The sequence below is a fragment of the Odontesthes bonariensis genome, chromosome 3, assembly GCF_027942865.1.
Source record: "Odontesthes bonariensis isolate fOdoBon6 chromosome 3, fOdoBon6.hap1, whole genome shotgun sequence".
Taxonomy (NCBI): domain Eukaryota; kingdom Metazoa; phylum Chordata; class Actinopteri; order Atheriniformes; family Atherinopsidae; genus Odontesthes; species Odontesthes bonariensis.
The window spans coordinates 15215310-15228970 of record NC_134508.1 but is presented as its reverse complement, the minus strand read 5'-3'; the positions used below and the strand labels follow the sequence as shown (position 1 = coordinate 15228970).

Genomic DNA, 13661 nt, shown 5'->3' with positions numbered 1-13661 from the left:
CTTGTTTAGTCTTGTATGATGTTGGCCGTGCTTGGCTTTGTGAGTAAAGTTTCCGGATGTGTAGGTTTATAACCCTAAAAAGAATATGACCTCAGTCATCTCTCCGTCTGCTCCGCGTAGGCTGGAAACCGCCCAACCACAACTATAGGGGGAGCCAAAGAACAAAAAATGGCCAGATTCTCTACTGATGCTTTAAGGGTTATGCTCAAGCACTTCTGGAATGAACTCCTCAGTAAATTTAGGATATTGATTGTTCTATCTCTCTCTGTCCCTCTGCAGCCCACCATGGGAACTGGTGATGCTCTGGACATTTTGTCTGGAGACTTCATGACCTCCTCTGCAGCTCCTGCTGTCCAAGCCCCTGTTGTAACCCCCAAAGCTCCTCCTGCACAGGTAATCTGAAGTTAAATCCTGCACATTTTATCACAGTAACGCATGTAGTTTTACAGGTGGTTTTGGATTAGGCCTGGCTAGCTGTTTCTTATCCATTTTTTTTCTTTTTCTTCCAGCATTTCCTTGTACATTTTTAAACAATGTGCTAAAAGCTGTGTCCTTTTTTGCTTTTTCTAGACAAAAGTAGAGGATTTGTCAGCTCTGGATATGCTGGCTGGAGACTTTGTAGCTTCCTCTAAAGCTGCAGGAGTTCAGGCGCCCGTCCCTCCTCCAACCAGAAAGGCACCAGAGGTAAGCACTTATGTGCAAATCTGTGGCCCATTTTCTATTTCTATTTATCTATTTTCTAAGCTGTGTGCCAGTTTTTTCATCCTCTCAACTCATGTCTTTTATTTCCATTCTGCATGTTCTTCATCGTGTGTCTGTGTTTTTTGCAGGTGACAGTTTGTCCCCTGGAGCAACATTCCCCACTTGAGGTCCTCCCTGCGAAACCCCAACACACAAAACCAAAGATGGAGAAGGTAACAACTTTCAACAACTTTCTTTTTGATGAAGTTTTCTTTAATCTAGAATTTTTGTTCTAATTTTATTTTTTAATTTTTTTTTAATTTTTTATTTTTTTTTTTACAATTTCCTCCTCAAGCATTACCTTGGAAAAAAACCTCTCTCACTCTCTCCTCAGGCTGACTCCTTGTCTCTGGATGCTCTCAGCGCTCTTGGCGACACGTTGGCAGCAGATGAACCAAAACCTGAACCCCCCAAACTCAGGCCTGAAGATATTGTCTCTGTAAGGGGAACACAAATGCACATACTACTGTTATGATTCAGTGTAGGAACTCCACACTGATGTTTCTTTGTTTGTTTCCATGATGTGCTTGTTTTAAAGTCGGTTTGTGTGCCTACAAGAGCAAACTAGCGCCAGAGAAAGGTGTTTGCGTTTGCCTTTTTTCATGTGTTCTTTTTCTCTTTTTACAGGTGGACAAACTCAAAAAGGAGAAGGGTGTGCGTGTGGGTGAGAGAGACGACACTCTCCCTCCAGAGTACAGGTTTAATGAGGAAGAGCTAAAAAAACTGCCAGCTCCAAAACCCAAGGTGAGCCCTGGACATCTTCACTTTAACCCATTGGCGCCTAAAGCACCTGCAAAAAAGGCTGCTCAATGCCTAAGCCAGTTTTTAGAAAAGGTCCCCAATGCCTGAGGGTTTTTTGAACTAAAAACAATTCATTGAAAACACCTAAGAAAAATTTAAAAAATTTTCGCTGGCTGGATTGTATTACTTTTTTTTTTATCAATGTTGGACATTTGGTTCATGTAGTTTTGCTTTATGATTCAGGATAATACCCAATGCTGCTATTTATTATACTACTATTACTATACTGTTACTATACTATAACTAAATCATAATCATAATATCAGCAATAATAATGAATGATAAAAAAAAACCTGCAATATATCTTGCATTGTGCAGTTATACTGTAAACTTCAGTGACACGACTTCTAAAACATCATAGTTGTCATACTGCAGTAATTAGCACCGGGCTCTCTTTTTTTTGACATAAGGGCAACGCCACTCAAATAAGAATGAGAAGTCGTCAGAATGCAGCGCAAGAATAAATAATTACATCATGTCGAAACGATCTCGTGCCATCACTCGGGCTACATTTGTCTGATACAGCCACTTGCTCTGCCTCCAGTAATCCCGGCGAGTTGGTAGTTTGATTATTCCAAAAGTTAGGCAGAGACCGATGAAAGATTTCATCTCCTGCTTTGACACGGGGCTCCACTTCGAGTTGGATGGTGTGTGGCCGCGCCAACTCCACATCACTTCCATCGCTGTCACAGTATGTCTCGTTAACCGCAGCCATTGTAGCCGAGCTGTCAAATTAGCTACAAACGCACTATTGCAGAACAGGCTAATCGAAAACACCCACCTCATGTGTATTTGAACCAATTATTGTGCATTACATGCTGCATGCGTCTTGAAAATAATGATAAATGAACAATGTTGCGCTACGCAACAACCGGCGTTAGGGACAATGTTGCGCTACGCAACAACCGGCGCGAGGGGCAATGTTGCGCTAAGTAACATCCGGCGTCAATGGGTTAACCAATCAGAATGAGAGTGAGTTCTTGATTGAAATTTCTCTTTTGGCAGCCCACCATGGGAACTGGTGAGGCTCTGGACATTCTGTCTGGAGACTTCCTGACCTCCTCAGCAGCTCCTGCTGTCCAGGCTCCCGTTGTCGCCCCATCAGCTCCTCCTGCACAGGTGCAGAATTGTGAAAATAATAAGAACAATTTGATGCTGAAAGTCACTTATTTCATACAGCGCATTTCAATCTGTCACACCCTCAGGCCTCTGACTTCGCTCTGGAAACCTTGGCAGGAGACTTTGTTGCCTCCACTGCTGCTCCGGCAGTGAAGGCTTCACCTTGTGTTTCAGTTGAAGCTGACCTGCAGGTGACCACCCAAGTGCAGCTTTTGCCTTTTTTTTTCCCGACTTTTTTTTTTCCTGCAGTTTCATCTGAACCTGTTTTTTTTTCTGTTTTTTTTGTGAACTCAGCTCCCAGGTGAAGCAGACAATGCCTTTGATGCTCTGTCGGACACACTGAAGGATATCACTCCCGCTCCTCAGCCTGCGCCAGTTCCTAGCAAAGACATAGTCAAGGTAGCCCGCATGCTTCAAATGCATGATTTTCTTTTTCAAAAAAGCACACTTAGGAAACACAGTCACTTTAGCTGCCTTGTTGTGTGTGCTTGCTGGGTTGTTGCAGGAGAAAAAGATTGTTGAAGAGAAGCTGATTAAGATGGGGGAGAGGGACGACTCGCTGCCTCCAGAGTATCGACCCACTGAGGAAGACCTCAAGGTAAACTGACAGCTGTCAGTACATTTGCTCAACTTTGAATTTACACTTCTTACAAGTGTGACAAGTAATTTGGCAACAGATTTTTTTTTTCTTTTTAGACATGCTTAATGGTGTAAAACCTTTTAAACTTCAGTTTGTGTTTGATATACATCTATCTGATTTCATAGAGCATGGCAGATCCAAATGTAAAAGCAGCTGCATCATTCAAGGAGGTGGGTCCTCGTGATAAAATCAAACAAACATGTCCTATACATGTTTACGGATGCAAAAGGAGGTTAATATCCTGTTTTTCTTCTTGGCCCTGCAGAAGAGTATGGATGATAACACAGCCTTGGATCTGCTGTCTGGTGACTTCTCTGCTGTTGCCCCGCCTCCTGCACCCGTCACCTCATCCACAACAAAGCTGGAACCTCCTGTGCTTGACTCGGATCCCCTGAAGGTAGCAGAGGGAAGTGCTCATAAAGCACAGGGATTTGGGGATCTTATAAAAAATAGACCATATTTGATATTTTCACTTCCAGCACTTAAGCTCTACTCTTTTTAGAGATCGCTTAAAAGATGCTTTCTGGCGATTTTCTTCAATTCATTAGGAGTCAATTATGTTTAAGAGTTAAAGTTTATTAATAATGTCTTTGTTTTTCTGTCCAAGCCAATGGCCGGTCCTGTTCTGGACTCCCTGGCTGGTACACTCCTCCCAGAAGCCTCCAAGTCCAAATCTAAAACGGATAAGCCGAAGGTAAACTCATGGGTCTGTATATATACACAGATTGGTAGATGCAGTAGTTAAATCTCTTGTTGGGGCCATTTTCTCTATCTGTCATCTGTCAATCAAAAGCGATAGATACCCTTTTAAATGCAGACTTATCTGCATATTTCCATACTGCAGGTCATCCTGCTCTGGTTTAGTTAATGTAACATGACTACCCCGTATAGATTGCTCACTAGCAGTTACTGCACCAGTGCTCACCACCACATGGAGCAGTGTGGAGCTGACGAGCATAACCAGTCTGTCAACTTTGTTGCAGGGCAAGAGCAAGTCAAAGTCAAAGTCTAAAGTAAGAGAAGTGCTTGCTGCATGAAGTTGAACATGCACGATGTTTGTCTTTTGTAGGATCTGTGTGCTTAACTGAGTCCATAAACCAAAACAGTTTGTAACAAGTACGTCGTGCCAGAATGCTGCTTCCCCAATGTACTTTATTAACTGCCTTAAACTTTGTACTTCAGACACAACATGCAGCTGAGCCATCTGCCACTGACCTGCCAACAGCTCAGCTAAGCTCAGATGTTGTACCTACAGCAAAGGGAGGCAAAAGCTAGTCCACTTGGTAAGGTTTGCTCCTAAAGTTTAAGTTGCTGAACATGACGAGGAGTCTTTCTACTGAACTGCTAAATGTTTTACTCCTTTCAGGTCGTGGGTGTAATTTGTCCTCCAGGCCACAGGGACTCATCGGCGAGGGAGCTGCTCTTCGGATAATGATTCTACTTTTCTAAATCGTCAAGAATGTATACTGGATGACCGACATACCTAGATATAGCCCCCCCCAACACTTGCTCAACACACCCACACATAACCATATCTGCAAGCACCGCCTTTTCTCACAAAGTTTTACTTTCAAAGACTTTCTGTCTTTGGAGAAAAAAGAACAGAGACTTTTTATGCCAAGATGGGTGTAAAGGATGAGTGTAGAAACAAAAACAGAAGGAACAAAGGGAAACTGTGGGGAAGCAGACGAGTTTGAGACACAAAATCTTTCATGCCACTGAAAGCCTTGCATCTACATCTCAGCTGACATTCTCCAGTGACGCACTAATATCGCAACCCAGCAGTTACGTAAGCCAGGTGTTGTGGTGTTGGTTGGAGCACTGGTGGCTGTCAGCTTATGTGGGAGCAGTGCGCATGTAGGTGTATCGTGTCGGGATGTTTGTGCAATCTTGATGTGCAAAGAAAAAGCCAAATTTATTATCATGTGCTCAGATGCCATTTAAAACACTAGTGTACAGCTTAGTTTGCATATATGTTTTAAACAGTGCCTAGTTTACATTATTAATTAAGTGGAGGATTTCCAGGAGATGTTTTGCTTTTCTTTTTTTTTCTTTTCTGTATCGGAGAGCTTTTTGCAAATGCTTCTTTCTTGTCTGCAGAGAAATGTCTCTCAAGAGAAGGATCTTTTGCATGTATTTGGCCTTAAAGAAAAAAAAATTCCTGGCATTCAGAAGTGCATTTAGTGAACCGAGGTGTTTACGAGATTTTTAAACTGCCATTGTTTGTATACTGTAAAAAAAGAAAAAAGACAACACTGTACGCATTTACAAAGGGCTGTAGCTTTCAACTGTGGTAAAAAGTCACTAAACGTCATTCTCAATGTTTTTGGTTTTTTTTGTGGGGTGGATACTTTACAGATGTGGGAATGCTGACTATATAATAGCAATAAAGAGAATGTAAAAAATAAAATAAATAAATATTAGAACCAGTAAGTCTGGTTATCATTTGTGCCTAAAAGAGAATTTAAAGCTTATATGAACTACCTTAAAATGTAAAATGCTGTAAGTAAAATCAACAGGCTTTGTCGTCTTGAAAGCGCAAGGGAAATAGGTATATCTGTGTGTGTGTGAGGCGGTGTGTGTGTGCGCATTAAAGTGAGAGGGAACAGAATCTCCTCTGAAAGTGTCTTTCTCTACTCCCTGACGGGTGGTTTTTCACTCTGCGTACGGTTGAAGCAGCCCACTTCCTTTTCGCTCAAGAGGGGGCTTAAAACAAACGTCTTTTTCTCAGATATTGTGCTTTTGTGCCAAGACGCTGAATGACTGATGGGGGACACAAATGAGTGAGTTTTATGTGTGGAAAAATAATAAAATAAAATTTCAGTTCACTACAGAAAGAGGGCATCTTTGCTCCCTTTTGATGTTTGGTTGTGTACGTTATTCTTAAAAAAAGACGAATGATCATTTTTTGTTTTTATAATCCATTTCCAGCCTTCGAAAACGTATGACTTCACCATAAATATCTTACAAAGACATCATAAATCAAAAGTAAAGAGTAAAATTTTAACATTTCAAAAGAAATTAAAACCTAACCCTAAAAAAAATTATTAATTTTCTTCTTTAAAAAAAAAAACAAACACATTAGAGGCAATGATTTTCTTAAATGTGCTTTTATTTAAAAAAGTATTTGTTCAAAAGAAAATGCAAAAAGAGATAAATCATCACTGGTATTTATGATTAACACAGATTTTAAGTGTAAACAACACAAAAGCAATAATAAGTATCTACATTCTGTATAAATTTTACTTGGTGGAAAAATGAGGATTAAAATATGGTCGTATATTCTCAGTATTACTTCCAGTTCCCATCAGCATGAATGTGAACTGGGTAAGTAAGTAAGTTGTTTCATGTTACATCATTTTATTTAAAAAGGAAAAAAAAAGAAAAGCAATTTCTGTTCAAATATCGCAGCACAGTGTTATCAGCCATCAAACTACAACACGGCAAAGACTCAACGAATGGCGCTGATGCGTTTAATTCTTGGACCTCTAAACATTTTCAATTGCACCGCAAAAGAGTTTAAAAAGTGAGCAGATCGGCTCGTTGTTTTGCCAAGACTTGGCAAAGCTGAATTGGGAGTTATTTCTGGCAAGAGATGCAATGCCTTGAAAAAAATGACTGCAGTTTGAAAATGAAATGAAATTTCAACTTTGAGCTCAGCTGTGTCGGTTTGTCATCGGTAGTTTGTCAGTCGCCTTCATCCTCGGCCTGCATGCCAGAGAAAAGTGAAAAACATGAAAAACATTTTAAATATAAACAAGGAAACGTAGCTACAAAAAAAAAAAAAAATCTACAGACAAATACAGAACAATGGGGCTGATATTTAGTGTGTTTACATTTCAGTTTGCAGTCATACATAAAATCTGCTATAAATAGACAAACAATTCACTATTTACAATGTATTTCCTGGGCATGCAGAAGGCTTTGAAATAGTTTAGATTTTTTTTTCATTGGTGGGTGGTAATACTATGAATAAGATGTACAAATATTTCTTATGAAGAGCTCAGGAAATAATTTAATTTGGGACTAATTACAAAGTAAATGCAGCAGTTTTCAGACAAAAACTCGAGTTTTGTTTCGTTTCAGTGAAAAGCAACATCTAAATAAAAGCTTAGTTAAGCTTAAAAAAATAAAATAAACTGAAATAATCGATGAACAATACGTACACACTTCAGTTTTTGGATTTTTTTAAATCTTTTTTTGTTTCAAGCTCTTTGGAGGAAATGGAAATACCCATTTCTAAACTGTGACTGCGGCCCCCAGGTGGAAAGAGGATTTGTGATTAAAGAATAAATAACTTACATTCTCTTGTGATGGTGGGGGCACCTGCGTGTTCTTACGTCTGCAACAAAGAGGGATTTTAAACTCAGCAAATGACTGCGTACAAATTACAGCAAATCCACAAACTTTACATCATTTTTCAGATGTAGAATCACACATAACAATTCTCAGATTTCCAGAGATATTCAATGACAAAATTTTAAAGGTCATACAATGACAAATTGGATGTACAAGGCTGCTGTTTTAGGTGTAATATATTCGATGGACTTACAGTTGCAGTATGAGGAAATGATGATGAGCAGCAGCAGAAGAAAGCCACAGCCGCCGACCAGTGGGGCCAGTATGATTGGAGCGCAAAACAGGGAATGACCGACTGGTGCTGCTAAACATGTACACCAGTTCAACATCACAGCATTATAATGTAGTGATAAAGAGTCATTACTTTGTTGTGTTTTGGGACCTTTACCTGGTTTGCTCCATTCTTTACAAGCACAGCTCGTGGTAGTTGTCGATGGAGTTCTTTTGGTTGTGAGCGGCGGCGATTCTCTTGTTGGCTCTTAGAAAAGAGGAAAAGGTACACGAGAGAGGTTATTCCTTTGAAAAGTATCATATGTGTTTTGGACCACATTAGAGAACAAAACTCACCTCCAACCAGTCGCGTGACTTCTCCAAAACTCAGCTTAGTTCCTCTGATGAGAGAAGCACAGCTGTAGATGCCTCTGTCGCTGTTTTTGAAGGACTTTAGTTTTAGAACATACTCATTTAATTTTGTGTTCCTGTGTTGGAAGATGCTGTCATAGTTAGGCCCGGATGCCTTTTTTGTACCACTGGGGCTGAATGATGCAATGAATTCCATGCCAGATACGTCCAGCACTCGAAACCAGATGACCATGGTCCCCCCCTCCTCAGAAGGTTGACAAGTAACATCAACTTCTTGCCCTTCCATTACCGTCTTCTCTTGAACAGCTCCTGAGGTGATTTCTTCAATGTTGTCGTAAAAGAAGAGCAGTGATTATTCACTTCTCACTTGATCAGAACACGACACAAAAGTAGAAAAAACATATCAAAAACATTTAGGTCTAACTTACGTTGAAAGAACACCAGAATCACCAGGATCTGAATCCATTTTCTGTCCATTTCCTTTTAGAAATCTTGCAGACAACAATAGCTGCTTTACCCGTCTTTGTGGTGTTTATTGGAATCTGTTGGGAGATAGTTCAGTGAGATATGAAACCACGCCCCAGCTGTAACCTTCTTCTCTGCTGTGTCGAATGGTATCATTGCAGTGGAGCGTTTGCAGAGCCCTCCTGCAACGCCGTCGTGGTCTGCACGACGTTTGAAGTGGAGCCTGCTAGATTTGTATTTCGCTCCTCTGCCGCTAGTTTGAAGCATCGAACAGCACGACCTGACCCACAAGTTATTGGCACACAAATGTAGCAGTTCACAGTATGTGGGCTGAAAAGGATGGGGTAGGAGGTGTAAAAAAAAAAAAAAGAGCATGGGGTACATGATATGAAGTCTTTCTGGCAGCTTTACACAATTTTACTTTGTTTTTGCACAAATCAAATGCTGAACTTCGTCCACACACGACGTTGGTAAAATCTCCAACCGACGAAGTTTCCAGAATCTCTGACAATTGCAGTCGGTGGTTGACCTTTGACCCCCCCTTTTGCACGTTGATAGGGATGGTTTACGCTTTTGAATTGAGTTCAAAGTGAAGAGTAAGAAAGTCCCAGATTCTGAAACAACGCAACAATTTTGTTTACGAAAAAGAAAACAGAAAAAAGAAAAAAAAGCCATAAATCTTTATCAAACACTGAATATTTTTTATATAATTATGATTCCAATAAAACTTTTGTTAACTGATCTCATATTCTGCTTACGGAAAAACATGCTCACATGCTGATCTGATGTTTTTTGGTTCCTTCTTTGAAAGACAAAAGGCAGAATCCACAAGAAAATAAGGAAGAACCTGAGCCACTGTTCCTGTCAGTGGTTTTCCTGTCTCTCCCGTCCTCTGCCAACTAGTAATGGGATCAGGTTTTGTCTTGTATTTACTCATCTGAAAAGTGCATCTACAAAAAATTATTGTTTTGGCTATACTGCATAGTCTTGTTCATCTGATAGCTGCCATTACGAGCCTGCACATACGTGTAAATGATCTTCTTTGTTGTCATTGTGCTCACCCTTTCAGGTGGATGTTATGTTGGTTTAACAGCATTTCCCAAATATTAGTATTGACGGCTTGCTGTAATGAAAAAGTGCTCATTTGTATTGTAAGAGTTTTGGCAGCATTTGCTGCAGAAACGAAGCCTTTAAGACACTAGATGGCAGCAGGAGCAGGATTCACAGCTGGGACGTTTTATCGAACAGTCGATAACCAAATGATGAGTCACATTAGAGCGGCTGATGTGCTGTGCAAGAGCCAAAACTTATCGAGAGTGTGCTGAATTTTTGTCAACACCCCCGTCATGACACGACAGGTGTTTCTACCCTTAAAAGAAGCTGAGGGAACTTCAGAAGAAAAACACCTGCTTTGACATCCGTGGTCGGGCTGTGGGCTGTGGCTGCACGCTCATTCAGTATGTTTGGACCAACAAAGAGAAAAACAGGGGGAAATTAATTACTCGTATGTTTTATGGCTTGAAGAGCTAGAGTGGGAATGGACATGACGATGAGGTGTGATTAACTGGAGAGATGGGGAGACACAGAACGTGTAAAGTCTGACAAGAAGAAAAAGCTGGTTCTTGGGTTTTGGCAGCTTGATCAAAACTTGCACAAAAAAGTCAGGATATATATATTCTATTCTATTCAAAAATAACAAAAAATAAAACTGTAGTTGTAGTATTTTTATTCAAGAGCCTGGAGCCATTATTATTACCTGATCCAGCTTTGATCAAAACTAAATATCTGGCCCATAACTGCCAGGATGATGATTGACTGTGACTTGAAAGCAATAGCAAAAGTGAATACATCCTGTTACTTTGTGTAAAAGGTGGTCCTACAGTTGCGGGGAAGTGAAACTCTCTTCAGATTAACTGAGGAGAGCTTCAGCTGCTATGGCGCAACGCAAAGCCCGTCACATTTCCTGTACTGTGATGGAAAATAAATGCGCCAATTTGGTAATGGGCAACAAGAGCTGACATTTTGGTCTTCTGTGGGCGATTTATCTGTTCCATGGGTGGGAGGAGATAGACAGTAACAAACAGACCGTGGGAATAAAATCAGAGACAGGCTTAAGCAATTACTTGTGTCATTAACTTGTGCCGTAGAGCTTTTTCTGTATGCTGTCACAGTTTCCCCTTAATATGTTAGAATGATGGCTGGTACAATTGATACTCTTTATTTCAAATAAATTACTTTGACGTTTTCTTTCAAGTGAAACCTAGATGGAAACCAGGCTGGTTTCAGGCTTGACACTGGTTTCAGTAAGCAGGGGATTCTGTTGATGCTTCATGTCAGAGGGAAGACCCAGTCAAAACGCACTCAATTAGCCCACTTCACCTTTCCATATCTCCGTTTCAGAAGTGAGTCACTCACAAACACACCTGCATGGGCTTCCCTATCTTAGTCACAGAGGGGGTCTCCAACCTGAAACTTGCATGTGTGTGGTGGGTGACCAGGGGAAGCCAGAGAGGCAAAGAGTATACTCGGCTCGTGAACACTTAAAGTGCAGTCAGAAGACCCGACCTTACACTCTGAAAAACGCAGCCTCCTCCATACCTGTGAATGAACATCAGTAGTCTGCTTGTTCGTTAGGGCTTTGACAGTTTGGCTCTCCATCAAGCATTATGGGGCAAGAAGCTGTTACATGGAAACCAAAAGCACCAACAGGAGTAAGTAGAAACTGAAAGCTCTGAAAAAGAGGAATTGGACAAATGCAGATAGCTGCGCGCACACACGTTTGCTCATTATTTTTTCTGTTGCAAAGACTTCCTGTCAGGATACAGGGTGGCAGCACCCTCAATACGAGAGGGGAAAGAAAATTAAATGAACGTGAATGTCTTTTTGGCTATTATTTGACAAAATCATCTTTCAAAGTATGCCCTCTTGATCATTTTCTACAGCGTGTCAAATGTGAAAATGTGTGTTATTTAGAACACCATGTGCCAGCGCTACAGCATAAATGTGCTGTATTATAATGTAGTGTACTAGTCTACTCGGTTTATTGGTTTGACTGTAAAATTGTTGAGAGTCTAAAAAGCATTTTGACCATCTGAGATCTTATGGGAAACAGACAAATAGTGTCCAGCACATTCAACAAATATGTGCTCCCAGAGAGAACAGACAAAGGAAAAATGAATGTTTTTTTTATGCTTATTAAGTTGAGTTATGAGCTGCTGTTGGGTATTGAATGATAAAAGCATATCATTTCATTTGGGAGGCTTTGTAATTTTTCACTGTTGTATCATGATGGGAAAATGGCAAAATAAAGTGGCCGACCGTCCACGTATTGGATTCAGATGATGTGTGACAAATGTAGCTCTTTGAAATTTGTAACTCTGACTGCGTCCTGTATCTGTTAGACAGATTATCGATTGATTCTGTCTCACCATAGAATATTGGATTAGAACGTGACTTTTGAACACTCCTGGTGTAAAGTAATAGCGTACACACGGCTCCATATATAGACTATAGATTTCCCCACAAACTGCTAGCTGTGCAGCTTTGTTGCGTCAGCTATTTGCGGGTTGAGATCAGACATCTTTATCTACTCAGACTGTTCACTCTTTACAGGACAGCTCAGTGACACACTGCATTGTGTATGTTTTTAATTTGCTGAAGACAAACTCTTCTCTTTGAGTAACAAAAAGCAGAGACTGTTTTTTATCAAAATTTCCCTCATTTCGAGTCTAAACATACAACTATAGATACTTGGTTTAAAAGCTTGTCAATTCATGGTGTGAAACGCGGGTTAAGCTGATTTCTTTTCATTGGCTTATGTAATGATTTATTATATAAAACAGAGCAATTAATGTTAATGAGCATTAATGTTTGATGAGAACGCTAAATTCATAAATGTTAGGAGTTTAAAGAATTTTTCACCTTAAGTAAGACTGGGGTCAGAAGAAAAAGCCCAAATGACATTTAATTTTTTTCCCTTATGTCCTGAGATTTTCATATGAGTTTCAAATTTTGTGATCAGAGAAAAAGCAGAAATGATTGGCCCTGTTCATTTACAGCTGCCGCATTCATTCCTTCATTTCCTGGAACGCACAAGAGCAAATACAAGATTTCCTCGAATATCTCTACAGAATGGCAATGTGCTTTTGTAAATGCTGTTTACCAGTTCATAAGGTTCATCTAGCAAGCTACAGCTGCTTAATACAACCATCCTGTAATGAATTTCACACTCTCAAAGGTTGATATTATTTGATAATCTTGATACAGTCTGAGGTGTTGATTCAACCTCGACACTTTGGGGGCTTTTTGTGACGCTGTTCAGCTGTGTTGTCTTCAACTGAGAGAAGATTTATCAATTATGTTCATGCAAGAAACGTAAGTATTCCAATTAAACAAGCAACCGAATATAATAAATGTATGATTTTCTTTGACTGTAAATGTTACAAAGTATAGGTAATGGTTTTGCTTTACCTCTTAAATGAATTCAGTTAATCTTTCCACAATGTACAGGGAATCGCCACATTTGAGTTTGTTGTTATCATGATTTACTACAACAGTAGTTTGTGGTTGTGTGTACATTATTTAATATCTTTACACTGACACTTGTCCATGCATTTTGTTGTGCACATTTGTTTGTTTTATTTCAAATCCAATAAAGCACAAAGGAACAATCATTTACAGCTTTTGTAAGATTTTTTTTGTGTTTTGCAGTGTTCTCATCTATAAACCCTATTTGTGTCTTTCTCTTACCGTCTCTCTGAGTGTGTCTCAGTGCTTGTGGTTGGGTCTGTGGTACTTTTTGCGGTCTTTTTGTTTCTGAGACGAGGTGACGAGCTCAAAGTTGAGCGAAGCGATGGCATCTCAGTGAACACGGCTCTGTGTCTCCTCTCCCTCCAGCACACAGGAAAGGGTTGTGCGCACTCCCTGAGACCCATGAGACCACCAACTCAGTCGA

At 40.1% G+C, this 13661-nt stretch overlaps 2 protein-coding genes across 24 annotated transcripts in view; one reads left to right on the top strand and one right to left on the bottom strand.

Annotated features, from left to right (window-relative positions):
• cast (calpastatin) overlaps nucleotides 1-6138 on the top strand; it is a 38678-nt gene extending 32540 nt beyond the window's left edge. For 21 of the 22 annotated variants that reach the window (XM_075460444.1, XM_075460455.1, XM_075460447.1 and 18 more), the window contains 15 exons: nucleotides 280-393; nucleotides 571-684; nucleotides 831-914; nucleotides 1076-1180; nucleotides 1369-1485; nucleotides 2548-2661; nucleotides 2748-2852; nucleotides 2956-3060; nucleotides 3167-3259; nucleotides 3427-3471; nucleotides 3567-3698; nucleotides 3909-3995; nucleotides 4285-4314; nucleotides 4484-4584; nucleotides 4668-6138. In XM_075460444.1, the coding sequence (XP_075316559.1) occupies nucleotides 280-393; nucleotides 571-684; nucleotides 831-914; nucleotides 1076-1180; nucleotides 1369-1485; nucleotides 2548-2661; nucleotides 2748-2852; nucleotides 2956-3060; nucleotides 3167-3259; nucleotides 3427-3471; nucleotides 3567-3698; nucleotides 3909-3995; nucleotides 4285-4314; nucleotides 4484-4576 (1338 nt within the window). In that variant the 3' untranslated portion in view covers nucleotides 4577-4584; nucleotides 4668-6138. The remainder of the gene's footprint in view (nucleotides 1-279; nucleotides 394-570; nucleotides 685-830; nucleotides 915-1075; nucleotides 1181-1368; nucleotides 1486-2547; nucleotides 2662-2747; nucleotides 2853-2955; nucleotides 3061-3166; nucleotides 3260-3426; nucleotides 3472-3566; nucleotides 3699-3908; nucleotides 3996-4284; nucleotides 4315-4483; nucleotides 4585-4667) is intronic. The other variant, XM_075460445.1, reaches the window with a different exon arrangement.
• Nucleotides 6139-6393: 255 nt separating this feature from the next.
• On the bottom strand, nucleotides 6394-8960 carry cd8a (CD8a molecule). 2 transcript variants are annotated; one of them, XM_075460468.1, is made up of 6 exons: nucleotides 8671-8960; nucleotides 8228-8563; nucleotides 8049-8138; nucleotides 7854-7961; nucleotides 7604-7643; nucleotides 6394-7009 (listed from the first exon to the last, which is right to left on the bottom strand). In XM_075460468.1, exons 1-6 carry the CDS (start codon nucleotides 8717-8719, stop codon nucleotides 6958-6960), a joined length of 675 nt encoding a protein of 224 aa, XP_075316583.1. In that variant the 5' UTR covers nucleotides 8720-8960; the 3' UTR covers nucleotides 6394-6957. The 2 variants fall into 2 exon arrangements, with proteins under 2 accessions (XP_075316583.1, XP_075316582.1); XM_075460467.1 differs by having other exon boundaries at nucleotides 6395-7009; nucleotides 7854-7964; nucleotides 8671-8959.
• Nucleotides 8961-13661: the final 4701 nt, after the last annotated feature.

Bases quoted from the DNA above. Each gene is read 5' to 3' on its own strand.
- cd8a (XM_075460467.1), bottom strand. From the start codon at position 8,719: ATGGACAGAAAATGGATTCAGATCCTGGTGATTCTGGTGTTCTTTCAA. The intron at 8,139-8,227 runs GTGAGTTTTGTT...CTCTTTTCTAAG, and splicing joins AGTCACGCGACTGGTTGGAG to AGCCAACAAGAGAATCGCCG. The intron at 7,644-7,853 runs GTAAGTCCATCG...TCTTTGTTGCAG, and splicing joins CATTTCCTCATACTGCAACT to ACGTAAGAACACGCAGGTGC.